This window comes from Mesocricetus auratus, unplaced genomic scaffold (assembly GCF_017639785.1).
Source record: "Mesocricetus auratus isolate SY011 unplaced genomic scaffold, BCM_Maur_2.0 Super-Scaffold_100007, whole genome shotgun sequence".
NCBI classification, from domain to species: Eukaryota; Metazoa; Chordata; class Mammalia; order Rodentia; family Cricetidae; genus Mesocricetus; species Mesocricetus auratus.
Window position 1 is genome coordinate 83,415,739 of NW_024429191.1, and position 26,031 is coordinate 83,441,769.

Below are 26,031 nucleotides of genomic sequence, written 5' to 3' on the forward strand. Positions count from 1 at the left end.
CACGTTACTTGCATCGGAGAGAGGCATTCAGAAAAGCAGCAGCAGTGAAAAAGAGACAGGCTTTTCACTCTTATGACCCTTGGCCTAGAACTTGAAGGCGCGCAGAAGGGCACACTTGCCCCCAGGCCACCCACGCCCCCATCCACCCGCACTGCGCCGTTATCCGTCTGACTGACACCTCGGTTAGCCAATGATCTTTGGGACTTTAAAAGAGCCCGCCTCCAGGAGTTGGGGGGAGCGAATGAGTAGAATGACAAACATTTCCGCCAATAGTGAGGAAGATGCGGGTTGCTAGGGCTGTGTTGACCAATAAGAAGAAAGAACAGTTTGGAAAGGACGTACCCGGCAGCCAACGCTCGTCGTCGCTACGCAATCGCGTGGCTTCCGTTCCGAGAGGGCGGGCCAGCTTCCCAAACGGAAGGTGGTGGTCGCTGCCGGAGCTTGTTTGAAACTGGTGGTCGGGCCAGGCGGTGTGTGTGTGTAGCAGAGGACCCGCTGGAGGGCTAGGCCGTTCCTGAGCGCCCCGGTCCCGCCTCCTCTCGGACCCGCTGACCCAAGCCGGGCTCCCCGCCCGTCTCCTGCCCCAGCCCGCCGCCTCTCCGGCCGGCTCCGCGGCCCAGCCGCCACCATGTCCCTGCACGGCAAACGGAAGGAGATCTACAAATATGAAGCGCCCTGGACTGTCTACGCCATGAACTGGAGCGTGCGGCCCGACAAGCGCTTTCGCCTGGCGCTGGGCAGCTTCGTGGAGGAGTACAACAACAAGGTGCGTCGTGTAGGGGCTCAGCTTCTTGCTGGCGGGGAATGCTCGAGGTGGGCGGCAGCCCCGGATCCCACAACTCTCCTGCCAACTTGCCTTTATAGCAAGGGGGAGGTTCCTCGGTGGCCCTGTGGTTGAGGCTGTTACACTCGTTGCCTTATTTGATTTTGACAGCCGGGGAAACTGAGGCACCGCGTCGTGACATGCCTGAGACAGATAATGTTTTTGGTGGTGGTAGCGGGTATCAGACCGTAGTTTGAACCCCACAAGCCACGTCCGTCCTCTGTCTCGCCCGTCTCCCCCACTTCTGCACTGCCGCAGTGCTTCTGTTGCTAGGCGGGGGGCGGGAGAGAGGCAGTGGAGGGAGATGCGGGCGCTTGGATTGGTGGTCGTGTATTCCTGGCCACGCGAGATTTCTGTTAGGGCTATTTATTGCAAGATCTTCCCCATCTCAGGTGTTTCTCATGGATACAGAGCCCCAATGCTAGGTTGTCATTGGTCATTGGTTTTGCTTCCCGATGTTCATCCTCCCCCCCACCCCCAGTCTATCCTTGGGAACCTTGGTCTGCAGCATTATCCCTCCATTACTTCTGAATAGAGGAAGATGACATCTGACCTATTCTTTTCGTGGTCACTTTTATGTTGTTGCAGCAGTTGCTGGACATCCATCACTTCAAAACGCTGGTAGAGGAGAGAGCTTTTAAGCTAGTACTTCGAGATATAGTTTTGAAAGTGCTGATCTCTTGACTTCCTTCTTTTGTTGTAATTTGGGGTTTCTTTTAAAAAAAAAAAAGAAGAAAGGAAAGGAAAAAAAAAGGATGGCAAAGATCAGAGCTCTGCAAGCTTTGGCCATTGGTGTTTAAAGCCAGTACTGGCCTCCTGTGAACATCGGAGTGGGGACACGAGAGAAGACGGCGGGAGGAGTGGAAGCAGCAGCTAAGTCCTAGACCACCACAGACCAAGTTTGCATTGCACAGACCAAGTTTTATTATTTCTAGCCCAGAGTGATATAGGAAAGGGATTCTGTTTTAAATGTGAAGATTCAGATAAAAACGTTTGAACATTTTAAGTTTGTTGGTAGTATTTTAGGAGCGCATGTGTTCCTCTGGGTAAGGGTCCTCATTTCTTTGGAGTCCACTTTGAGAAATGGGTGAAAGGGATTGACTTTCATTGCCTAGACATCACAGATACACCAGCAGTTTACAGTCCCAGAGTGTGCACTGATCATCCCATTCCTAAACAAGAACCTGATTTCTTTTCTTTCCTCTGATGGCTCTTTCTCCCTCAGTGGCAGGAAAGCTGGAACTGTCTTTCAGGTGTGGGTAGTGTTAGTAAGGTTAAGACCACTAGAAAGTTATTTAAGGATTTGTGTAAGAAATAAATGTAAAATATGTCCACCGAAGGACCATAGTTGGTTTTTTTCCACACACACAAATTAATTTTTTTCCATTTAAATTCTTCCAGAGTCTTATCTAAAAGAGGAGACATTGAGTACCTGCAGAGGCCAGAAGAGGGTGTCACAGTCCCCCAGAGCTGAAGTTACAGGCTGTTGTAAGCCACCCAATGTGAGTGCTGGGAACCGAACTAAGTCCTCTGCATGAGTGACTTTAGCTCCAGCACCTCGTTTTAAAACTTTGAACACCTCCAGTGCCTCCTAAGGAGCAAATACATAATATAAAGTAACCCTCAAGCTAGGCCTGGTGGCTCTCATCTGTAATTCCAGCACTTGAAAGGTTGAGGCAGGAGGATTTTTGTAAGTTTGAGGTTAGTCTGGGCTACATAGTGAACTCCCAACTAATCGTGAGTTACAAAGTAAGACCTTGTCTCAAACAAAAAATAAAATATGCCTCAGAAAGATGCATGTTTGCTTTTATCATTTCTGTGAATAAAGCACATTATATACTATTCATATCTTGTGCCGCTGTTTTTTGAGGCACAGTCTCAGGTAATCCAAGCAGACTTTGAACTCCTTATCTGCCTGCCTCCACCTTCTAAGTGCAGGAAGTTATCTGTAGATGTCACCATGTCCAGCTACCTTGTGAGTTTTGTTTTTCTAAAAGGAAAGTGCCGTATCTCCTTCCTTGTTTGTTACTACAAGCTCCTTGAAGAAAGAAAATGTATTCCATTTCAGGACACAGTGCTCATGTGGAACACAACAGTGGACGTGTGTAAGTGTGAAATAAACGCCCATGTTATCAGAAGATCACTGTCTTAGGGTTTCTATTGCTGTGAAGAGACACCATGACCACAGCAGCCCTTATAAAGGAACACGTTTAATGGAGTAGCTTACAGTTCAGAGGTTCAGTCCCTTTTCATCAAGGTGGGACATGGCAGCATGCAGGCAGATGTGCTGGGAGAAGGAGTTGAGAGTTTTACATCTTGATATGCTGACAACAGGAAGTGAACTGAGACACTGGGCATGGCTTGAGCATATATATAAGACCTCAAAGCCTGACTCCACAGTGACACACTTCCAACAAGACTGCAACTTCTAATAGTGCCATTCCTTAGGAGCTTACGGGGCCAATTACAGTCAAATTTCCATAATAACTTTCCCACAACTGCAGATAAAAGCCAAAATCAGTTGCGCATGAGGCCCTGGGTTCAATCCCCAGCTCAAGAACAAAAGTTTCCTAACTGAATCAGTGATTGATTACTTCATTTTAACACAGAAAGAAACTGAGGCACAGAGGACAACTTATCTAAAGCCATACAACCTGGGAAATGGCAGGATTATGATTATCACATGGGAGGAGGGGCTAAGAGATGGCTCAGTGGTTTAGAACCCTGTTTAGAGCTCTTGTAGAGAACTGGTACACTTACATACATGCAGGTAAAACATTCATACACATAAAGGAGATAAATCTAATATAATAAAAATTTTTGCTTAAAAGACCTATATGGCAGACACAAACAAAAGTTTAAAAGTCAATCTTTAAAAAGCTGGGCAGTTGGTGGTGCACGCCTTTAATTCCAGCACTTGGGAGGCAGAGGCAGGCGGATCTCTGAGTTTGAGGCCAGCTTGATGTACAGAGTTCATTCTAGGTCAGCCGGGATTACACAAAGAAACCCTGTATCGAAAGCAAACAAACAAAAATAATAAATAATAATAAAATAAAAATGAGAAAAAAATAAGCCAAGAGTGGTGATACAGGCCTGTGTTCCCAGTAGGTTCCCACCCTAGAGGCCAGCCTGGGATACACAGAAAGGATTTATTTGTTTTTTAAAGTGCCCAGCATATTTTTTTCAATGAGTAAAAATGATCCTGCTTCATAACTCTCCTCTCTAGGGCTTTGTTTCCCATGTTGGAGAACTGTTTTGAAGTGATGAAAGATTGCAGGAGGCCCTGAACGATGAAGAGGTGTGGCAGGAGACTGGAGAAAAGGCTGTCAACCTGATAGCATGGACAGACTTAGTTTTCCCAGCATTCCCAGAGTATGTAAGGAAGGGCAGTAGGATGCAGCGTCTAGGAAGGGGATAAGCAGAGTATCTATGGCTACAGATGCCAAACTCAAAGGATTTGTAGTTCTCCAAAATAGGATTTTGTTGGACAAAGATAAAGAAAATCTGTCGTTTGGGACCAGAAGAGGGAGCACAGGTTGGGCAAGTACTTGGGCATGTGAAGCAAGGGAAGCATGTGGTCAAGGCTAACCTGGGCTACAGACTGAATTTAAGGCTAGCCTAACTTAATAAGAACCTGTCTTAAAAGGTAAAAAGACCTGAGGATGCACCCTGTGCTAGAAAAAAGGAAGGAAGGAAGGAAGGAAAAGAAAAGAAAAGAAAAGAGATTGCATTGAAAAAGGTATGGGAAGGAGGTCTACAAATAAAGGCATCATTAGAGAAAAGCTCCCACCAAAAAAATGAGACGAAACCCCCCGGTTTGTAGTTTAAAGAATTGAGGGAAAGAGCTGACACGATGAGCTCAGATTTTCAGCCAGTAATAAAACGGTGTAAAATTAAAGCATCATTTTTCCTGTCGGATTAGCAAGAAAGTTATTCTTATTTTTTAGTGTTTTCAGAGGTGTATGGGGATTGGCACTCATTTACTGTTAATAAAAGTATAAATGGAAGCAACTTTTAAGTTTTCCTTTTTAATTTGTTATCATTATAAAGAAGGTTTTGTTGTGACATTTTTTTCATACATTTCATTATATTGTTCTTTTTTGCCCCTCCTACTTCCATGTGTCCCCTCTTGTTCCCCTTCCTCCTTTTAGACTCCTTCCTCTCATCTCAGAGTTCCTTTTCTACTTTTATGTCATATATGTGGTGTGTATACATATATATGTATATCTATATAAATTAAAATGTAGATATCACATATGGGAGAAATCTTTCTAAGTCTGGTGTGTTTCTTCTAACATGATGATGATACCGGGTTTCACCCATTTTCCTGCAAATTTCTCTTTTTCTTAGAGTTGAATATAGTTCCATTGTGTACACTACATTTTCTTATCTGGTCACCTGTTGATGGTCCTCTAGGTTGACTCCGTACCTTTGCTGTTGTGAACAGTACAGCAATAGTGCAAGTGCAAGTGTCTCTGTGGTGTGCAGGCTAAGAATCCTTCTGGTACATACCCAGGGGTGGATGATACGGTAATTCTATTTTTAGGGCTTTATTCCTCACCTTATTCTCACTGTGTAGTCCAGCGTAGCCTTGAACTAGGAGTGATTCTCCTACCTCAGTTTCCCAGGTGCTAGAATTATGGGTATGAGCCACTATGCCCAGTTTATTTTTTAGCTTTTTGAAGACCCTCCATATTGAGTTTCACACAGTGACCATGCCAGTTTACATTCCCAGCAACAGTCTGTAATGGGTCCTGTTTCCACACCCTGGCCAGTAGTTGTTGGCACCTTTTTTTTTTTTTTATGACAACCATTATGACTGGGGTGAGATGGAATCTGGAAGCAGTTTTCATTTGTATATTCAAGTATTTGTAGACCTTTTATTGTTTTGACTTTGAGAACTGCCACTTGAGTTAGTTTTCCCATTTGTTGATATGATTTTGGGGTTTGGGTTTTTAATTTTCAGATGTGTAGTTAACAGGCACCCATTCCTCTTCATGCCAACTGATGGTTTCCTTTGCTGTACAGAAGCTTTGTAATTCCCGTGCAATCTCATTTCTCAATTTAGAATTATTTCCTATGCTGTTGTAGTCCTTTTCAGAAAATTCTTATTTATGCTTATGTCTTTCTTAAGGGTTGTTGTTGTTGTTGTTGTTGTTTTTGTTTGTGGGGTCAGTTTTGAGACGTGGTTTCTCTGTGTAGCCCTAGCTGTCCTGGAACTCGCTCTGTAGACAGGCTGGCCTTGAACTCAGAGATCCACCTGCCTCTACCTCCCAGGTGCTGGGATTAAAGTCGTGCACAACCATGCCCAGCTAATTTTTCATTTTGTATAAGGTTCCATGTAGCTTAGACTAGCCCTGAATGTCTCATCTTCCTGTCTCCACCTCTCATTACTGGAATCACTACCATTCCAAGCACCCCTCCCTTTCTGTTATTGTTTGATTTTTTTATTTTAATTTTTTTTGACAAGGTCTTAGCTGTAGTCCAGACTTGCCTTAAACTCTTTGTCCTTCTGCCTTAGCCTCATCCTCACCCCATCCCTGTGCTGGGTTATAGGCATGCCCTGTTCCAGCAGCCAGAAGCAACCCTTCTGAAGATGGTAGAATTGAAAATGAAAAACTGGGGAGGTGGCTAGTTGGTAAGGTGCTTTCTGCACCAACATGAAGACTTGAGTTCAAATCCCTCCAGAAGCTCTGAAGCCCAACAGAAACAGAAGGACCCTTGGGACTTGCTGGCCAGCCAATTGAGTCAAATTGGTTTACTCCAGGTTTGATGAGAATCTGTCTCAAAATATAAGATGGAGAATGATTGAGGAAGACACATTATGTTAACATCTGGCTTGTACATGCATGCACATAACACATGAACATGTACATACACACACAGATTTTAAAATGTGATACAGCAATTACACTTCTAGGAATCTATCCAATAAAAGCGCACTCATGCACGTGCGCACACACACCGAATTAAATAAGGATATTTATTGTTGTGCTGTTAATGGTAGTAAAACAATGGACTATAACCAAATAAATAAACAGTTAAATTGTGGTGTGCTTACCACATTCTGCTGTAGAAGAAGAGATAGAACTATTTGTATTGATTTGAAGATAATTCAAAGCAAGTTGTGAAATAAATTTTGTGGAACAAGTCTGTGTTTTGGGTTTTTTTTTTTGTTTTTGTTTTTTTTTTATTATAAAGAACCTACCACACACACACACCCAACACACATAAATACATGGAAAATAATTTGGGAAGATATGTAGAAACCAGTCATTGTAGAACGTAGTAAGAATTTGCTTTGCCAGCCTTAGTCAGTACAAGAAGTTCAGCACTAGAAAGCTCTTGCAGTTGTTTGGTTATCAGCTCTCTTAAAGAGAACTTACATGAAACTGTATGTATCCATGCGTTGAATGCCAAGGGTTATAGACGAGTAACTTTCCCAGTTGCTCTTCATTTTATTTTTGGGGAGAGGAACTTGAATCTGGAGCTTGGATTCAGCTAGGCTGACTGAGCATCAAGCCCTAAGGGTCCTCCTGCCTCCACCTCCCCAAAGCTGAGATGGCAGGTATGCCCACACCAGGCTTTTAACATGGTTTCTGGGGAATTATACTCAGGTTCTCATGCTGGTGAAACAAGCGTTTTACTGACTGAGCGTTGTCTCCTACCTACAAACTTTTACCCTAAAGCATGTGAAGCTAGTTTGGTTCAATTCTGGTCTCACAGAGATTTCCATTTTTATTATTTTCTTAGCATGATTGAAGGTTCTTTAATTGCAAGAAACAGGAATCTAGTTACGATAGTTTTTAGGGGTGGGAGCTGGAGAGATGGCTCAGTAGTTAAAAGCACTGGTTGTTCTTATAGAAGACCTGAGCTCGATTCCCAGCACCCACTTGGCAGCTCACAACCATCTGTAACTTTAGCGACAGGGGATCTGATAATCCTTTTGGGGCTTCTCATGCAGCATGCATGCAAGTGGTGCACAGACACATGCAGACAGAGCATCCATGCACAGACATGCAGACAGAGCATCCATGCACAGACAGGTGCAGACAGAGCATCCATGCACAGACAGGTGCAGACAGAGCATCCATGCACAGACACGTGCAGACAGAGCATCCATGTACAGACAGGTGCAGACAGAGCATCCATGCACAGACACGTGCAGACAGAGCATCCATGCACAGACAGGTGCAGACAGAGCATCCATACATTTAAGATGGAGGGGCTGAGAAGCTGAAGGGTTATTTCAGAAAAGTTGGGAGATCTAGTTTTTTGAGGAGGGGGTGTTTTGTTTTGGGTGGTTTTTGTTTGGTTGGTTTTTTTAGATGGTTTCTCAGTGTAGCTTTGCCTGCCCTGGAACTCGCTCTGTACACCAGGCTGGCCTCAAATTCACATAGATCCGCCTGCCTCTACCTCCCGAGTGCTGGGATTAAAGGTGTGCACCACCACTGCCCAGCAGGAGTTGGAGATCTGAAAGGATGAGTCTCATGCCTCTGGGGACAAATCAGGGCTAGGAATTTTCTCACATCCTGCCCTCACAAGGCACACCTCATGTCTTGCACCCTCTCCAGTCTGCTCAGTCTGTGCCAGCTTTTCCTGCAGCTCCATGCAGTAGGGTTTGACCTTTCCCATTTCCCCTTCCAAAGAACTGAGACTAAGTAGGATTAAGGTCCCAGATTCCCAGAAGTGGGTTCGGTTGATGCGGCAGAGCTAGTCCAGTGTGCTCTCAACCGTGGCTGGACTTGGACCACTGGGTGCTCTAGCAGATAGATGCTTGTGTGTTTCATTACCACAGATTCTGATCCCACTCCTCTGGATGTTGCCTAGGCAACTGGGGTGTTTTTAAAGCTCTCAGTAGATTGCCAACAGCTGATCTAAGAAAAGATGTCATACTGCGGTCATGGGTGCTTACAAAATGGAGTCTGGTGGATAGATTAATCTCCCAATGAGGTCACTGTTTGGGGCCTCTATCTTTCTGGTTGTCTGTGTCTGCACTATCCTAGTATAAACTGGAACTTTTCTTTACAATTTAGGGCTGAAGATATAGCTCAATGGCAGAACACTTTTTATTGGGATTTGGGAGTACAATGACAACAGAATCCAAACATGGGAAATATTAGAAATAGGTACAAGAAAGCCAAGTTAGGAAACAGTAGCAGGCTGTACAAGAAGAAAAGTACAAGCCCAGTCTTTAAGATGTTTACTAAGGGAAACTACACAAAACAGTAATGTCAGCGTCTCATGAGGCACTATGGGATTAGCTGTCAAATTTGTGGTATTGGTAAGTATTGAAAGATACAGGACAAGATGAACTGCCAGTGTTTTGTATAGGAAGTAAGATAAAATGTTGAATTGGGAAGGCAGTTTATACACAATTATTAAGGTAGGTAGCATGAACATGTCAACTCCACAGGTTGGAAAACTAGATTAACAGTAGTACATGTTATGGCCAAGGGCCTGCAGCTAATGAATGGTAGAGTCCTAGAAGCCTGACACTCTGATATATATTAGCTATGGAAAGGGTGTAGCATAATTTACAAATATGAAAAGATGTGTACGGCCGGGCGTTGGTGGCACACGCCTTTAATCCCAGCACTCGGGAGGCAGAGGCAGGCGGATCTCTGTGAATTTGAGGCCAGCCTGGTCTACAGAGCGAGCTCCAAGACAGCCTCCAAAACAATACAGAGAAACCCCGTCTGAAAAACAAAAACAAAAAAGTGTAAGGAAAGGAAGAAGATGGGAAAAGGTGATCAGGTGAAGAAAATGGAAGATAAGGTAGGTTAGCATTGGGTGACAGAGGGCCTGGAATGTTGAGTCTGGAGGACCTTAAGTGGAAAATGATGACAGAATCTGGTATTTGAGGTTTGGGAAAGTGTCTCATGATTTGAAAGGCAATTTGGGGGAGTATAGCCCCCTTTTTTCCAGTTTCACTTTTTTTTTAAAGCAAATTATTTATTATGTATACAGTCTTCTGTCTGCACGCCAGAAGAGGGCACCAGATCTCATTACAGATGGTTGTGAGCCATCATGTTGTTGCTGGGAATTGAACTCAGGACCGCTTAACCGCTGAACCATCTTCCAGCTTGCCAGTTTTACTTTAAGGTGTTATTTGCCTCTCCTTGTTTTTCTACTTAAACCTGGAAGGAAGATTGCTTAGATGTAAGGACACCTCCTCACCTATCCAGACTGAATTTGAGGGGTGGAGAGTTGCTTTAGAGTGTTTCAGAGCACAGGGTTCTGTCTCCTTTTGCATCCATTCTCCGTATCTTCCTGCACTTAGAGGACTAATTCCAAAAAAATCTGTTGATGACTAAATGTTAGGTACACAGAGAAAAATCCTTACAATGTACAAAAACCACTGATAGTTAATGTACCAAAGTTAGAGATCTAAGATTAATATACAAAATAAAATATTTCTATATAATAGCAGTGAACAGTTGAAAATGGAATTTTAAAACCATGCTAGGTAGTATAGAGGAAAATACAGTTAAAACCCTGAAAAATATATTTGCACTACCATACAATTACATAGAAATAATTAAAGAGTTGAAAATGTGTACATGCAAAACTTTAAAAGGATTACTGAACAAGCTAAAGGTGGCCTAAATGAATAAACTCAAGTTGGCAGTTCTTCCCAAACTGACTCACAGATTTAAGACAGTCAGAAGCTCATCAGGCTTTCTGTACTTTTTAAAGAGCTCTTTAAAATTCATGCAGAAAGGTGGGCCAGGCTGTGGTGGTGCACGCCTTTGATCCCAGCACTCAGGAGACAGAGACAGGTGAATCTCTGAGTTTGAGGCCAGCCTAGTCTGTAGAGCAAGTTCCAGGACAGCCTCCAAAACAATACAGAGAAACCCTGTTTTGAGAACCAAAGAGGACCCGTGAAGATTCATACAGAAAGGCACTAGCATAGAAGAGCAGGAATTGTATCAAAAGTATACAGAGAACTAAAACTCTATGAGAAAACAACTTGACCCAATGAAAAGTAGAGCAAACCCTTGGAAGGATGAGACGAGCCCTTTCTGCATAGTGAGCTTGGAGGTAGCACAGACTACATGAAGCTTTCTCAAAAAACCTTTTTAAGTACAGTGAAAATACTTTTTACAACACTATTATGCCAAATATGTGTCATTAATTTATTTTAAAAAAACAGAATGGAGCTGGGCATGATGGCGCACACCTTTAATTCAAGCACTTGGGAGGCAAAGGTAGGAAAATTTCTGTGAACTCGAAACCAACCTGGTCTATGTATGAAGACCTTGACTTGAAGAAGCCAAAGGGGGATCTGGGAATGTAGCTCAGTTGGTAAGAGTACTGGCCTAGCGTATGTGAGGCCCTGGTTCAGTCCCCAGCTCTCATTAAACAGGTTATGATTGTACATTCCTGTGATCCCAGCACTTGGGAAGAGAGGCAGGAAGATCAGATTGTCGGGGGTCAGTTCAGGACTTGGAAGGAAGAACACCTGTATTCAGATCTTCTCTGTCCTTTTCTAGCTTTGTAGCGTTGGCCGTACTGAACCCTGTGCTGCTTGTGTCATCAGTCTAGGGTCCTCTCACCATAATAACGTGACTGCCTTCAGTGTAGTACAGTGCTAAGACTTATGCCACTGACCAGGAATCTAATGTGTTTGAGCTGCTGAAGAAAAACAAATGCTCACATGGTTCGATTTTGGTGTGCTGCAGGTTCAGCTTGTTGGTTTAGATGAAGAGAGTTCAGAGTTTATTTGCCGAAACACCTTTGACCACCCATACCCCACCACAAAGCTCATGTGGATTCCTGACACAAAAGGCGTCTATCCAGACCTTCTGGCGACGAGTGGTGACTATCTCCGTGTGTGGAGGGTAAGCAGGTGCTTTAGTATCAGACAGCTGCGGTGTGGGGGCCTGAAGCTGCAGACAGGTAGTGTCATTGCAGCATGGGGAAAAAAAGGAAGTGCATCTGGACTGATCTTGGCTTAGCTCAGTGGGTTTTCTAGGAAACCTAGCCCAGGTGCCGTAGACTTTTGCTGCTGTCCTCAGTCAACCTGGTGTGATGGGGACAGTCTTCTGTGAGGCAGAGAACACTGGGACCTCTTACTCCATTGGTAGTCAAGATAAATCCCAGGCTGTTGGATCTTCCTTTTCCAGCAGAGCTCAGCACAGGGTCATCCCCTGTGCTTGGGAGTCTAGAGCCCTGCAGACAGACTGCTAAGAACTCCAGACAAAAGCATGGGTGCAAACCCAGAGAGAAAGCTAGGAAAAGGGCAAGTTTTGAAGTCCCAATTCAGGAGTTCCTTTGGGTTTTTTATCCTTTAACATAAAAATATTTTTCTCCTTGTCTTAGATTACTGAGCAGGACTTTAAGGGGGTGTGCAAGCATGTGTGTAGATAGGCTAATGTCTCAAATTGTTGTCCCTTCAGGTTGGTGAAACAGAGACCAGACTGGAGTGCTTGCTGAACAATAACAAGAACTCAGACTTCTGTGCTCCCCTGACCTCCTTTGACTGGAACGAGGTGGATCCTTATCTTTTAGGTGAGAACTTTGAATCCCAATTTGAAGAAAACGAAGATTCATCTCCTCAGGTTCTGCCTGGGTCTGTTTTTATCCAGGGGTAGAGGTGGGCATTGAGGCACATACCTTGTCAAGAGTGAAACAGGCTAAATATGGCAAGTAGTTATTGATTTCTTATAGGGAGCTCAGCTTTCCCTGTGTGCATACACCTCTCTCCAGCTAAAGTCTGAGGTCTTGCAGGTGTGATGCTACACACCTATGATACCAGCACTTGGAAAGCGCAAGCTGGAGGATCGTGAGTTCAGTGTCGGCCTTGACTATATCAGGGTATTCTGTTTCAAGAAGTTCTCCTCCATCCCACAAGAAACAAGTCAGTGCTCAGGAAGTGCTGTGGTCTGCGTGGAAACTCACCTCATCAACTCTGACTTACTCCGGTCTGCAGGTACCTCAAGCATTGACACAACCTGCACCATCTGGGGACTAGAGACCGGGCAGGTGCTGGGTCGAGTGAATCTCGTGTCTGGCCATGTGAAGACGCAGCTAATTGCCCATGACAAAGAGGTAATGAGGCTTTTCCTGGCCTCCTTTTTTGCAGGTGCTTTCTGTAGCTGCAGGTGAGAGGCCGTCCTGTTCTCTCACTGTTCTGCAGGTTATGTAGATCACAGTGTTGGCATGTGCCTTGTCTAAGTCGAAAGTTAATGAGTAAAACAGAAAACAATACTTATAATTGAATGCACCTTTTAAAATGTTTTGTTTATGACTATTATGAGAGAGTTTTTACACATGTACAGACATGTGTGTACCGTGGTGCATGTGTGAAGGTCAGAGAAAAACTTATGGAGTCAGTTGTCCCCTTCTGCTGTGGGTTCCGAGGACTGAGCTCAGGTTGTCAGATTTGCAGAGCAAATGCTTTTAATCTGTGGCTGAGCTACCTCACTGACCCAAATGCATCATTAAACAACACTAACCTACGATCTGTCATTTTCCTTTCATGCTAGAGGTTCCTGGGGGTACTTTTTTTAATTGATTATTTGGGAATCTAAAATCATGCACCTTGATCAAACTCACCTCCTAGTCTTCCCATGTTTACCTCCTTCTACTGACCCCCCTAAACAATTCAAAGAACAAGTCTGTTTTGTGTCACTGGAACGTGGTTAAATCCCTACTAGCCAGCCCCCCAAGGGAGGATGAGTCTTTTTCTGCCTGCATCCGCCACCAAAAGCCATCAGCTGAGGAGAGAGAGTCATGTGGTGGCCAGAGCCGGTGAGGCTAGAAAGAGAGCCATGTGGTGGCCAGAGCCGGTGAGGCTAGTTCTCCCCTGGACACATCACCACCCAAACCACAGCAGTGCTGGGACTGGTGGGGGCGGGACCAGAGGTTGCTGTTTTCTTAATGAAGTCTGTTATAGACATCCTAGAAGCTGATATGGATGGGTAAAGAATAATTTTAGAGTAACGCTTCTGTCTAAACATGATGGCTTCTTGGAGATAGGAGGAATTTCATGACAGACAATCCTAATTAACTGTTTTTCTCTAAAACCATTCTGTAAACTCTGGTATGTTTACTTAATCTTTTTATTTTCAGTCCTGTTTGGAGGCAAGTATGCCTTACTGATGTTGTTTCTTCTGTGTTTACTGGAAGCTGCTGGGGGGATCCTCTGGTGGTTTGGAGGAAATAGGCATAACTCTGCTCCCACAGTCCGTGTCCTCCTCTTGTTTCATTTTGTGCCCCTTTACCTGTACAGCAAGGGGCACTGGTATTTGTATAAGAAAAAAGATGCTTTAAGGTCATCAGCAGAGTGGTGCCAGGTTACCATTCTGAGTGGTTGATCTTTGGTGTTACGTTCCTGAGAGTAGGGTCTGTAGATAAAGGAACTTGGCTCTGCTAGAGCCAACCCAAAAGTGGGAACTGCTCCAAGTGTCTGAGAATGTAGCTCGGTGATTGAGTGCTTCCTAGTGCATCCATGAGGCAGGTTCAGCCCCTGTTTTGGGGGCAGGGGGGGTTTTGCAAGAATAAACCTAAGTGATTTAAACCAAGAGAATGCTTATATAGCGAAGGAACTGAGATGGTAGTAGTCTGGGTTTACCTGCAGAGATGCTTCTGAACAGAGAGGAAAGATAAGTACTCAGCTGCTTCTTGTGTCAGTTTCCCACTTCGGATTCCTTTGTCTGAACCATCCAGAAGCAGCCAGTAAACTTGGGACTCAGCCAAACCTAGCCTGTAGGAAACAGGTCTCACTCAATACAGAGAAGAGCAGGAGGGCCTGGAATGGATCAGAACTAATGACAAACTAGAAAGAAGGAACTTGCAATGGCAGCTATGCCGGGGGGAGGGGGGGTTCCTGGCAGGGTTTAATCCATTGGGAGTGGCCACCTTCCCTCTTTCCTGATGAGCTGTACAGGTGGGGCATGGACGAAGGAGCAGATACATAACCTGAGAGAGCTTTGTGCTCTGAGCCACACTGGTGGGGATTATCCAGAACCAACAGGAAAACATGCCAAACACAAAGCACACTCTTTAGGATCTTGGCTAATAATGACTGCTGACATCGTGATGGAGGAATAAATAGAATTTCTCACTAAAAAAAATATTGGGGCTGGGGCTGGAAAGATGGCTTAGTGGTTAAGAGCACCCGCCACTCTTCTGGAGAATCCAGATTCAATTCCAGCACCCACATGGCAGCTCATAACCATCTGTATCTCTAGTTCCAGGGTGTCCCGTGCCCTTTGCTGGCATCCATAGGCACCAGCTACTCATATAGTGTGCAAAGCAGCCAAAATATTCATACAGATAAAAATCTTTAAAAAAAAATGGGTCCTCTAGGCACTAGATACTAAGGGGCAAACACTGCTAATAGATGCCTATTTATTTCTGTTCAGCATGCTAAGCTCCTTTTCTCTGTGAAGAAGCATTTCCCTATGGTAAAGACTAAGTGGTTCAGAAGGGCCAGATATAATGACACATGTCTGCACTCTATCACTTGAGTGGTAGATGCAAGCAGGATCAAGAGTTCTGGGTCATCGTCTGCTACATAGCAAGTTTAATGCTAACCTGGGCTCCATGAGACCCTGTCTTAAAACCACAGGAAAAGAAAAGTGATTAAAAGGGGATCCCGGGTGCCTTTAACTCTAGCACTTACGGCGTAAAGATGGAATGGTTCTTTCACTTCCTAGGTGTGAACTGCCCCTTAGCGCTAGACTTGTAAAGGCACTCATCCAAAAGTGAAGGAGTAGTGTCTGCAAGTCTTTTTAAGATTTATTTAGTCTTATTTTATGTACATGGTGTTTTGCCTACATGTATGTCCTTGCACCACACATGTGCACAGTACGAGGAGGCCGGAAGGGAGTGTTAGATCCTCCAGAGCTAGAGTTTCAGATTACTCTTAGCTGAACCTGGACCTTCCGCAAAAGCAACAAGTACTCTTAGCTTCCAAGCTGTATCCCAGCTCTCAGATGCCCTTTTAAAAACCACAGAAACAGAAGTTATGATACCTTTTTCTTACAAAAGGATCTCAGGTTTATAACAGACCCAGCTTGTTGGCTGAGAACCGTGATGTGGTTTGTCATGAACCTGCATTTGATTGCATGTAAGTGAAACCACTAAAGCCCAGAAAATAACTGCCTTAAGCTTGGGACACAGAGTCCTTGGTCAGACTTAGGTATTCTCTGCCAAGCGCTGGGTGTGTAGTTTTTGTCTTATCACCAGGTTTTAAGAGAAAGAGTAGAAGCCAGGCATGGGAAGAAGTGAGCCAGGACCTGTGGTAAAGTGATCTTTATTCTTCGAGAAGCCACTGTGGGAAAAGGTGACTGATGGGAAGCTGACACTTGTTACCAACAGGTCTATGATATTGCATTCAGCCGAGCTGGAGGTGGCAGGGACATGTTTGCCTCTGTGGGTGCGGATGGCTCTGTGAGGATGTTTGACCTCCGCCATCTGGAGCACAGCACCATCATTTACGAAGACCCACAGCATCACCCACTGCTTCGCCTCTGCTGGAACAAGCAGGACCCTAACTATCTGGCCACCATGGCCATGGATGGAATGGAGGTAAACCCACTGTTATGTGAGCGCTCTGCCCCAGCTGGTCCTGCCACCCTTGAGCCCCAAATGAACATACAAGACATATTCATTATGAAACTTTTGGCTGATGGCTAGGGCTTCTTTTGTTTTGTTTTGTTTGTTTCAAGACAGGGTTTCTCTGTGGCTTTGGAGGCTGTCCTGGAACTCGCTCTGTAGACCAGGCTGGACTCAAACTCACAGAGATCCACCTGCCTCTGCCTCCTGAGTGCTGGGATTAAAGGTGTGTGCCACCAATGCCCGGCCTGGCTAGGGCTTCTTATTGACTTGCTCTGTCTTAATTATTAACCCATTTCTGTCAATCTGTCTTGCCACGAGACTGTGACTTACCTGGTGCTGGATCCTCTGGCAGGTGGAGTGGGGTGGGGGGGATACACACTGAGTCGGGAGTCTGTCAAAGCAGGAACTCAGTTTATTCCAACAGGCAGGAACTTATATAGGACTGAGGTAGGATGGGAATCTTAGGATGGGGTAAGGTGACATGAGGAGTAAGGGCCAATAATATTCCTCCAAGCTGGCAGGTAGCTAGGCAGGGGCCAGTCTTATATCAGGTCTTACTGCATCATCCCCACGTGGAGGTTACAGGTCAGAGACAGGTTGCCAAACTCTAGCCAGGCTCAGGAGGTCACACTGGGCCTCACAGCCGAGCCTTTTTTAGGCCCAACAACCTGGTAATGGCCGGCATGGTGTTACTCCTCCTGTAGCGACTCTGGCCTCCTACACTTTCCAGAATTCTCATCTCCTAGCCCCACTTACCTTCCTGCCTGGCCAATCAGTGTTTTACAACCAATAAGAGAAACATATACAGAAAAACATCTCTCATCACCCCATAGGCCTGCCTGTCCCTTGTCCAATCTGCCTTGTGTATTTACAAGAGTAGCTCTCAGATGGTGGCAGTTTTGTGTTCGGTAGATCTTTGGAAATACCTGGAAAATGGAAGACATTTTTGGTTGTCAGAAATTAAAGATGAAGGACAGAATATTTTTAGCATCAAGTGGATAATGATCAGGGAGGCTGCTAATCATCCTGCAATGCACAAGCAGTTCCCAAGAGTGTCAGTCTACTCAAAATGCCAGAAGGACCTAGACTAAGGGACCCTGATCAACAAAAAGGACTGTGTTCAACTTCTCCCTGCTTCTCTGGTGAAACAGAGTTGTAGCTCAGGCTAGCTTGGAGCTTACTGTGTATTCTAGGCTAGTCACAAGCTCACTGCAGTTGTACTGCTTTTGTGTTAAGGATTTCTGATACAGTGGGGATGTAGCTTAGCAGAAGAGTACTTATCTAGCATGCTCAGGGCTCTGAGTTTGATCCCCAGTACAAAAAAAATCATACACACGCGCGCACACACACACACACACACACACACACACACACACCAACCAGTAAACTTTCAATGGACATGGTGGTGACACACACCTTTAATCCCTCCTGACAGAGACAGGAGGATATCTGTGAGTTCAAGGCCAGCCTGGTCTACATAGATTTTTAGGGCTACATTGAAAAACAATTTTCTTAAAAAAATAAAATGAAATAATTTCTGATAGAGTTAAAGCTAAAACAAGAGGAACAGTGATAGTGGCTACAGTGGGGACTCAGTGCAGGTACACAGAGTCACCAGTGTTTGTTTGTTTGTTCTTCAAGACAAGGTTTTCTCTGTAACAGTCCTGGCTGTCCTGGAACTTGCTCTGTAGACCAGGCTGGCCTTGAACTCACAGAGATCCGCCTGCTTCTGCCGCTCCAGTTCTGGGATTAAAGGCGTGGGCCACCATCGTATCTTCTTTTAGGCACTTAACAAAGGTGTGTGTGTCTCATCCAATCTCACGTTGCGTGTTTCTGCTTCCTCTTTCTTCATTAGTCTAGAGTCCCAGGGTCTCAGCCCAGAGATGACGCTACATGTGTTTGTTCATTGTTTTCTTTGTTTCTCTGTCCTAGGAAACCCTGTCTTTAATGTTCCTCAAGTCCACAAATGAAAGGATTATGCTTAAAACTTTGTGAGATATGTTGTTTGTTTGTTGTTTTCCTGCCACACGGCAATTATTGGGCCTTTTTCTTACGTTTCCGCAGGTGGTCATTCTGGATGTTCGAGTTCCCTGCACACCTGTTGCCAGGCTAAACAACCACCGAGCATGTGTCAATGGCATTGCTTGGGCCCCACATTCATCCTGCCACATCTGTACCGCAGGTAACCGTGATGGAAGGAAGTATCAGAGTAGTGAAGATCCATCCCATCCTTGCTGTTTCCAAGAACAATTGTGTGAAATTGAAGTAGTCCACATTCCAGATGATCTTGTATATTCAGTTGGTCTCAGATCATCTTTTATTGACTAATGATGTTGTGTATCAGATACAGACCTGTGCATATATTCCTGTAGGGGAATGTGTACTCTTCCTCCCAATAATCTGGGTTCTTACAAGAAGAACCCCTCTTGGCTGTAACAGGATTTTGGGCACTACAAGGAATCATCTCACTTGGCCTTGGGTCTTGTACCTTCTCATAGCCTTACCTACAGTTCTCATTTTAGTAGTTTTTCTCAAAGAGGGGCTTCTTAAAAATACACTGCTTATCAAGTATTTCTGTTCTAGCCTGTTACTAAAATTAAAATAATACAGAGTTATAGTAAGTCAAAGGGTAGAAGTCATCTTTTCTCTTTGTTATTTCTTTTTTGTTGTTGTTGTTTTGGTTTGGTTTTTGGTTTTTTTTAGACAGGGTTTTACTCTATAGTCCTGGCTATTTTGGAACTCACAGGCTGTCCTCAAACTCACAGAGATTCACCTGCCTCTGCCTCCCAAGTGTCACTGCCTCCTGACTTGAGGACAAGTTTTAATAAAGATTTAATTGAGACCATTAGAAGACAGTGAGAGGAAGCTCTAAGGACAGTAATGCCTGGCCATTGTGGGCTTCTCAAGAGAGAACACTGCTTGGGGGAATTTTCTTTTTCTTTCTGTTTGAATCAGGGTCTCATTCTGTAGTACTGGCTGGCCTGTAACTTCTTATGTAGGCCACAGACTGGCTTCAAACTCAGGGCAATCCTGTTCTGCCTCCAGAGTGCTGGGTTTTGTTTTTTCTTGTTATTACTTTGTTGTTGTTTGGTTTAAGGTTTTGTTTTATTTTCATTTATTTTGTTGAGATAGGATCTCACTGTGTAGTGCTGTGTGGCCATAACTTGTGTTGATGAGGCTGAGCTCCAACTTGCAGCGTTCCCCTTGCTTCTGCATCCCAAGTGCTGGGGTTATAGTCATGTGCCACCACACCTAGCAAACACATTAATTGGCAGTGGTTCTTTGTTTTGTTTATCTTTGATGGTGTTAAGGATTGAACCAAGGATATTGAACATGATAGGCACTGAGCTGTGCCCCCAGTCCCCTATTGCTGGGACTCCAGGCATAGGTGGACTTTCTTTTAATGGTGCATGTCTATATAGCACTTTATGTCAGTCATCTGTACAACTTGTTGAAGGGTAAATGTACATAAAAGGGACGCAGTCATCAGAGAAGCATCTTTATTCACATGAGTATTTTTAGTGGCTGAAAGTGACATCATATTTTAGAATATTGCATCCTGTGTCCTGTCCTGATTCCTGACTCCAATGTTCTGATCTAATTCTCTAACCCTGGAGCAGTGGGTGGAGCTTAAGGACCTGGATGTGAGTCCTGACCCTGCCACTCAACTGGCTACGTGGCATGATGGGGCAAGTTTAACATTGCTAAATCATGGTTTCCTCGTCTCTAAAATAAAACTCCCTCATAAAGTTTTGGTGAGCAAATGTTTTGCAAATTATGATTGACTCTCCAAATGCAAGATTGTTACCACATTGTGGCCTGGAGAGATGGCTCAGAGGTTAAGAGCACTGGCTGTTCCTCCAGAGGACCTGAGTTCAATTCCCAGCAACCACATGGTGGCTCACAACCATCTATAATGAGATCTGGTGCCCTCTTCTGGCCTGCAGGGATACATGCAGGCAGAACACTGTAGATCTAACAAATAAAATCTTAATTAGAAAAAAAAGTAAAAACAAAAGATTGTTACCCTATTCTCTGAGCTGTGACATTCTTGCTTGTTTTTTCCCTAGCGGATGACCATCAGGCTCTCATCTGGGACATCCAACAGATGCCTCGGGCCATCGAGGACCCTATCCTGGCCTACACAGCTGAAGGGGAGATCAACAATGTGCAGTGGGCTTCAACTCAGCCTGACTGGATTGCCATCTGCTACAACAACTGCCTGGAGATACTCCGTGTGTAGTCTTGGCGGCACCTCACCTACCAGGCCGGGGCTTGTGTGTTTCAGCCTCTGCCCCTTTCCCTCCCCACATAAGAAGAACATGTTTCCAGTGGCCAGTATGTCTATTGTTGCTTTACACCCGCTGTGTCCAGAAGCTGCTGTAGGAGTCCAGGCCAGTTGCCCTCGCTATCTGTGCAGGACTGTGCTGTGTGGCGCACCGCAAGCCCAGCGTTGGGTTTTGCGATTTCTCTCCTTTCCTCTTCTTTGCTTCTTCAATTAAACATTTCTGTATATCTGTTTGTCAGCTGTTGTGTTCATGAACACTACAAGCACTGGCTCTGTCTGTTTACTGCCTGAGGTAGTAGTCCATGTCTTGTCCCCGTCCGTGTCCGTGTTAGCACTTAAGTGGGAACAAATGCCAGTTTCAAATTGTCTTTCCTCCTGGTATCAGTGTCTTTTAACAAACCTCAACTTTGTATATTTTTATCTATCAGCCTAATTTTGTATGAAAAGAATTTACTCTTCCTGGCTTCTTGGTTTCACAGTCCTCCCTCTTTGTACCGTCCTCTCCTCCCTCAGGGCCTGCAGTGGGTACTGGGCCCAAGAGCAGTTTGCCTTCCTGAGTCACTGCCTGCGTGGCACACGGCCAGGAGTTCAGAACTGTGAGGTGCTCTAGAGACTTCTGACTCACACCTTTCTCAGTCTGGGTCTCTTGAAGGCCTGACAGGCCCAGGACAGACATAAGAAGCCTTCTCTTCCACCCTCAAGTTCCTCTCTCTGGCCTCACTGATGAGGACTGGTAGAACAGACATAAGCAGTTGACTAGGGGCCAGGCTGAGGGAGAATGTTTCAGGAAAGCTGAACTTAACGTTGTATTTCCAGTACCTGGTTTCAGAATCTATTTTTCCATTTTAGAAAGACCCGTAGCTAAGCTTCGGTATCTGGTGAGTTTCTTCTGCCTGGTGGGATACTGGCCCATCCCTGGACGAGAGACTCCTGACCCTGAACAAGATCTTTAGGTTGATACAGACAAACAGCTCTCATAAAGGATGGACTGATCAGCTGTGGCGATCTCAGGGCCAGCCAGACAAGATCTGCCAGCACTGGCCCTCCCCTCAGTCTAGGTTCTGAACAGTATTGGACTTGGTAGGCTGCAGTTGGCCGTGCTGACTTACAGGCCTCAGGTGACTGTTTCCGTTACATGAATGGGTTCCATGGAGGGGACTTTTATGGTTCTGACTTTAGATGAGTCCCTGGCAGATTAGGACATGCTCTGGGGAGAGTTTGCCTGGCTCGTTTTCTACTGAGCTACCTGAAGGTTTCTTACATTCTCTGACACGAGGAGAGTAGTGTGCCTAAAATCTGATTGTTTTGCCCACTTAGCTGTCATTGCTGGAGAAGTAAATGCAGATTCATTGTTGTGGCACCTGGACTCTGTGGCTTAGTCTTGGCTCGATTCCTGCAGCTGATGCAGCTGTATGCCAAAAGTCTTAGACCGCTCACTGCAAAGGGGCTTGTCCCAAAGGAAAGGCATTTTCAGTCAGGGTGTTTCCCCTTGGCCTTTCTGGTTTGTCATTCTGATTTCTGGTCTCTGGCTGGCCATCTGCTTGAGATTAATTTCATGTGCTAACATGTGCTTTGCCCTGTATCATTTGCAGATAGAGAGCACGATTTGTGGTTACCTCTGTTTTTAGTGGTGTGTGCGAGCTGTTGTCACAGGGTCCTGAGGGTAGCAGGCATGCCGATGGTTGCTCTGTAGGAGCCCCCAGTTTCTCCCTGTGCTGAGTCTACGGGGAGCCAGAGTGATAGTGGCTGCCTGGGATGGGCCTCTGTGCTGGGTGGGCTTTAACCTGCGCTAAATGATGAGATTTGTCAACTGGCACTTGAAAACAAAGTTTTTAAAAAGTTGATAGTAGTTGCTAGAATAAACTTGTATGAGGTGCTTTGGAAACCAGCTAGCTACCTGTGATCTTTGCTTGCTCTGTGGATGCTTGTCATCTTTCTTTAGCCTGCTTTTTCTGCCCTCCATTTGGTCCAGGTAAGACTCTTGCTGTCTCCACCTTCAAATCCCAATGCACCACAGTTGCAGAGCTGCTGACATTCTGAAGTGCCGGCTTTCTCGCCCTCCCTTTAGAGCATGGATTGGTGGCCCTGTGGCCGAGGAAGAGATTTCTGTAGCCTTGAGATACAGAAAGTCACTCAGTCTGCCATGCTTCCAGAAGCACGGGTCTATTAAAATTTGGAAAGCTGATCTTAAGTTTGCCAGGTCTTAGACTGACAGGGAGGAGGGTGGGGACCTCCAGACCCATTCTGCTCCAGGCTCTGGTGTGGCTGCAGTGCTATTTGAATTTGACTTTGGCATGCTAAACTGGAGGCTCTGGCTGTGCTTCTGTGTCTGCTGTGTGGTGGTTTCATGCTCAGTCAGATTAGCAGAGATGAGCTGCTGAATGGGTCGGAGGCCTTCATGGACTTGAGAGCTTTTCCACATAGGAGATTGGATCTCTCTCCTGGCCTGCAAGGTTAGGACTTAAAGAGTGACGACACCTGACAACTGGGTGGTAATTTTCTATCAAAATCAGGAAATACTAGAAAACACAGGGCCTGAGGGGAGGAACATTAAGAATGTCTGTCTCATAGTTATGAAGTGATCCTGTACCTCAGCCTAGGTTGGCCTTCCAGTACCATCCATGTCACTGGGTAACTGGATAACTAGGAACAGGGTGACAGCTAGGGGCAGAGAGCACCTTCCTACAGCAAGGCTGCTACAGGTGATGTCTGGTTGTTAAGATCTAAGTATTGGGTGTCCCGTGACAGTACATGATGATACTGTTTATTTTGTTTGAGACAGGGTCTTGCACTTAGGGTCCTCTCACTAAAGTCTCCCTGAGTGCTGGGATCACAGGCCTATGCCACTATCCCCAGCATCCATGGCTCTTCCTGTAGATCCCCTTCTCCATTTATCTTCCCTTTGCCTTTTCATTTTTCATTGTGTGTGTGGGGGGATCAAACGCAGACCTTCACACATGCTAGGCAAGTGTTCTACCATTGAACTACACCTCTAGCACCTTCTCTGTCTTTTTCCTTTCCTTCTCCTGTTACCTTTCCTCTGTAGAATGTTCTCCCAGATGTATCCTGAGCCCTAGATTCCTGGGCTGTAAGGACTATGGAGTTTACCAAGCATGGGTAAGCATTTTGAAAATATGGCAGTTCCTTCAATTGCTTGGCTTAGGATAGAGAGTACCATTGCTATAGAGGCCTCAAAAACGCAAGTCTCCTTTAGAGCCTGTGTCAGGGTGAGGAAGGCGGGGCATGCTGGTCTTTAGAGCCTGTGTCAGGGTGAGGAAGGCGGGGCATGCTGGTCTTTAGAGCCTGTGTCAGGGTGAGGAAGGCGGGGCATGCTTGGCACTTAGGTTGGATTTTCTGAGAGGAGAGTTGACCTGAGCAGTGTCACCATGAACCCTGAGCCAGGCTTTCTCAGTTGTCCTCTCTGCTCTGGTGAGGCCATAGCTGAGTGTCTCATGCCTCAGCTTGTTCACCTCACCCAACTACATCCTCTCTTCCTCCCATACTGTCACTGCTGCCAATGGTCAGATTGTCAAGCATGTGGCATTATGGGATAGACAAGCTTCTTGGGCTGCTGTCTGGGTGTCACTTTTTAAATATGGAAACATACAGATGTCTTCTCTAAGAGGCTTGAACTAATGTGCCAGCCAGAAACAATAAGCTAAGGGTAGTTTGAACTCCAGAAGAAAGATGTGACAGTCTGGGTGACAGCTGGAAAATGTATGAGCACCCACTTTTGGGACAGCTCAGTGAAGCAGAACTGTACTATCGACTGTTGAAAGAAATGTTCTCACCTTGGGCTGATTGTTATGTATAATGTGTTGGAAAACTGTTGACCTGAAGCTTTGAATTGCTTTAGTCAAATGAGTCGCTTGCTTTGGTCCCGTGTGTTTTATAACCCTTCCATCAGTGACTTTCCCTTGCCCCACCCTGAGTGTGAATTATAGCATGATTGTACAAACCTCTGTGTAGAAAATGGAGATTTCTTGTTCTACAAAATGTTAAGCTCTAACTGATCCATTTCTGTGCCCTTTAGTCTCATGTGTATGAACTTACTTTCTTAAATATTTAAACTTCCCTTCTGCTCTAAAGCTTTTGTGGCATCCCTTGTTCAGGTGGAGAGGAAGCTGCCCCCTTGCAGAACTGTACTGTAACCATTTCTCCTTTATAAATATTATTTTCACAGGGCTGATTGTATACAGGGCTTGTAATAAAATTTTAACACTGTGCTGTGAACGAGCTTAGGATTCTCCACCAGAGGCCACCTGAAAAGCACCGAGAGTGGAGTGTTCTTTCTGTGACTTTACTTCTTCGTTCTGTTTCAGCCTCCTGTATAAGAAGTACCGTATTTTCTGCCCATCATACTTTGTAATAAAACTTGAACATGTATAGATTGAATTTCTTCTTGTGATGCATTCACTTCTTCCCAGTTTGTTCTTGTGGCATGTTTCGGAGTTCACCTCAGTTCAGCACAGTGCTCTGACGGCCCAGCTCATTATCTTGTGTCTCCTCTCTGTTCACTCACTTCCTAGTCAACTAAGGCAACACGGACCCCTACTCCACACCAAGGGCCATAACCTCAGATTGCTTGTGTTTTTCCAGAGGGATGTCCACAAATTTGTAGAGTTCTGCAGTAATGGGGCTGTGTTTAGGAGGCCTGAGGCCACTCCTGTCGGGTGAGAGCCAGAGTTGGCCAGGAAAATGTCACAAGATGAAGGATGTCTGATTTGGGTTTTGAAGACTTAAGTAGGAGTTGTCTGGGAATGGGGGAATGCCATTTAAGGCAAAGAGAGTAGTCATGCAAATTTATGTAAATAAGAAAGGGTATGGTCTTATTCAGGGAATTACTAGTCAATGGATGTGTGTGAGGAACAGTGAGGAGGGTGATGAGAGAGGGAAGCAGCCACCACGTCAGGGAGAATCCTGTGCTTTGCAAAGCGTCTGGGTCTTAACTTGTGGGAGACTACGAAAATACAGAGGTTAATGAGGATCTGACTGCCTTTTTAAAATTTACTTTCTGGAGCTAGCCTCGAACTTACTGTGTAGCCCAGGACAACCTAGAACTTTGTATCTTCTTACCTGTGCCTCCAAGGTGCTGGGATAACAGATGTGCACCACCACATCAGTTCATGGCAGACATATTGGGGTTCTCTAGAGAAAAAGAACTAATAGAATGGATATGTTGAAAAGAGATTGGTTAGATTGACTCACAAGATAGGGCCTGGGTAGTCCAGTAATAGCCATCTGCACACTAGAGAGGCTGAAAACCCAGTACCACCTCATTTCACAAGGCTGCCCCTCAGCAGTCCTGGTACTGAGAGCCTGGAGGATTCCTGGAGAGCTTCTGGTCTTC

The 26,031-nt window shown here is 45.1% G+C and overlaps 1 protein-coding gene across 1 annotated transcript; it reads left to right on the forward strand.

Annotated features, from left to right (window-relative positions):
- Window positions 1-369: 369 nt before the first annotated feature.
- Window positions 370-25,076, forward strand: Dcaf7 (DDB1 and CUL4 associated factor 7). The gene is made up of 7 exons (XM_005070027.4): window positions 370-766; window positions 11,509-11,667; window positions 12,226-12,337; window positions 12,759-12,877; window positions 16,154-16,363; window positions 18,458-18,575; window positions 20,464-25,076. Exons 1-7 carry the CDS (start codon window positions 629-631, stop codon window positions 20,634-20,636), a joined length of 1,029 nt encoding a protein of 342 aa, XP_005070084.1. The 5' UTR covers window positions 370-628; the 3' UTR covers window positions 20,637-25,076.
- The last annotated feature ends 955 nt before the right edge of the window (window positions 25,077-26,031 follow it).

Bases quoted from the DNA above. Each gene is read 5' to 3' on its own strand.
- Dcaf7 (XM_005070027.4), top strand. From the start codon at position 629: ATGTCCCTGCACGGCAAACGGAAGGAGATCTACAAATATGAAGCGCCC. The intron at 11,668-12,225 runs GTAAGCAGGTGC...TTGTCCCTTCAG, and splicing joins ACTATCTCCGTGTGTGGAGG to GTTGGTGAAACAGAGACCAG. The intron at 16,364-18,457 runs GTAAACCCACTG...ACGTTTCCGCAG, and splicing joins TGGCCATGGATGGAATGGAG to GTGGTCATTCTGGATGTTCG.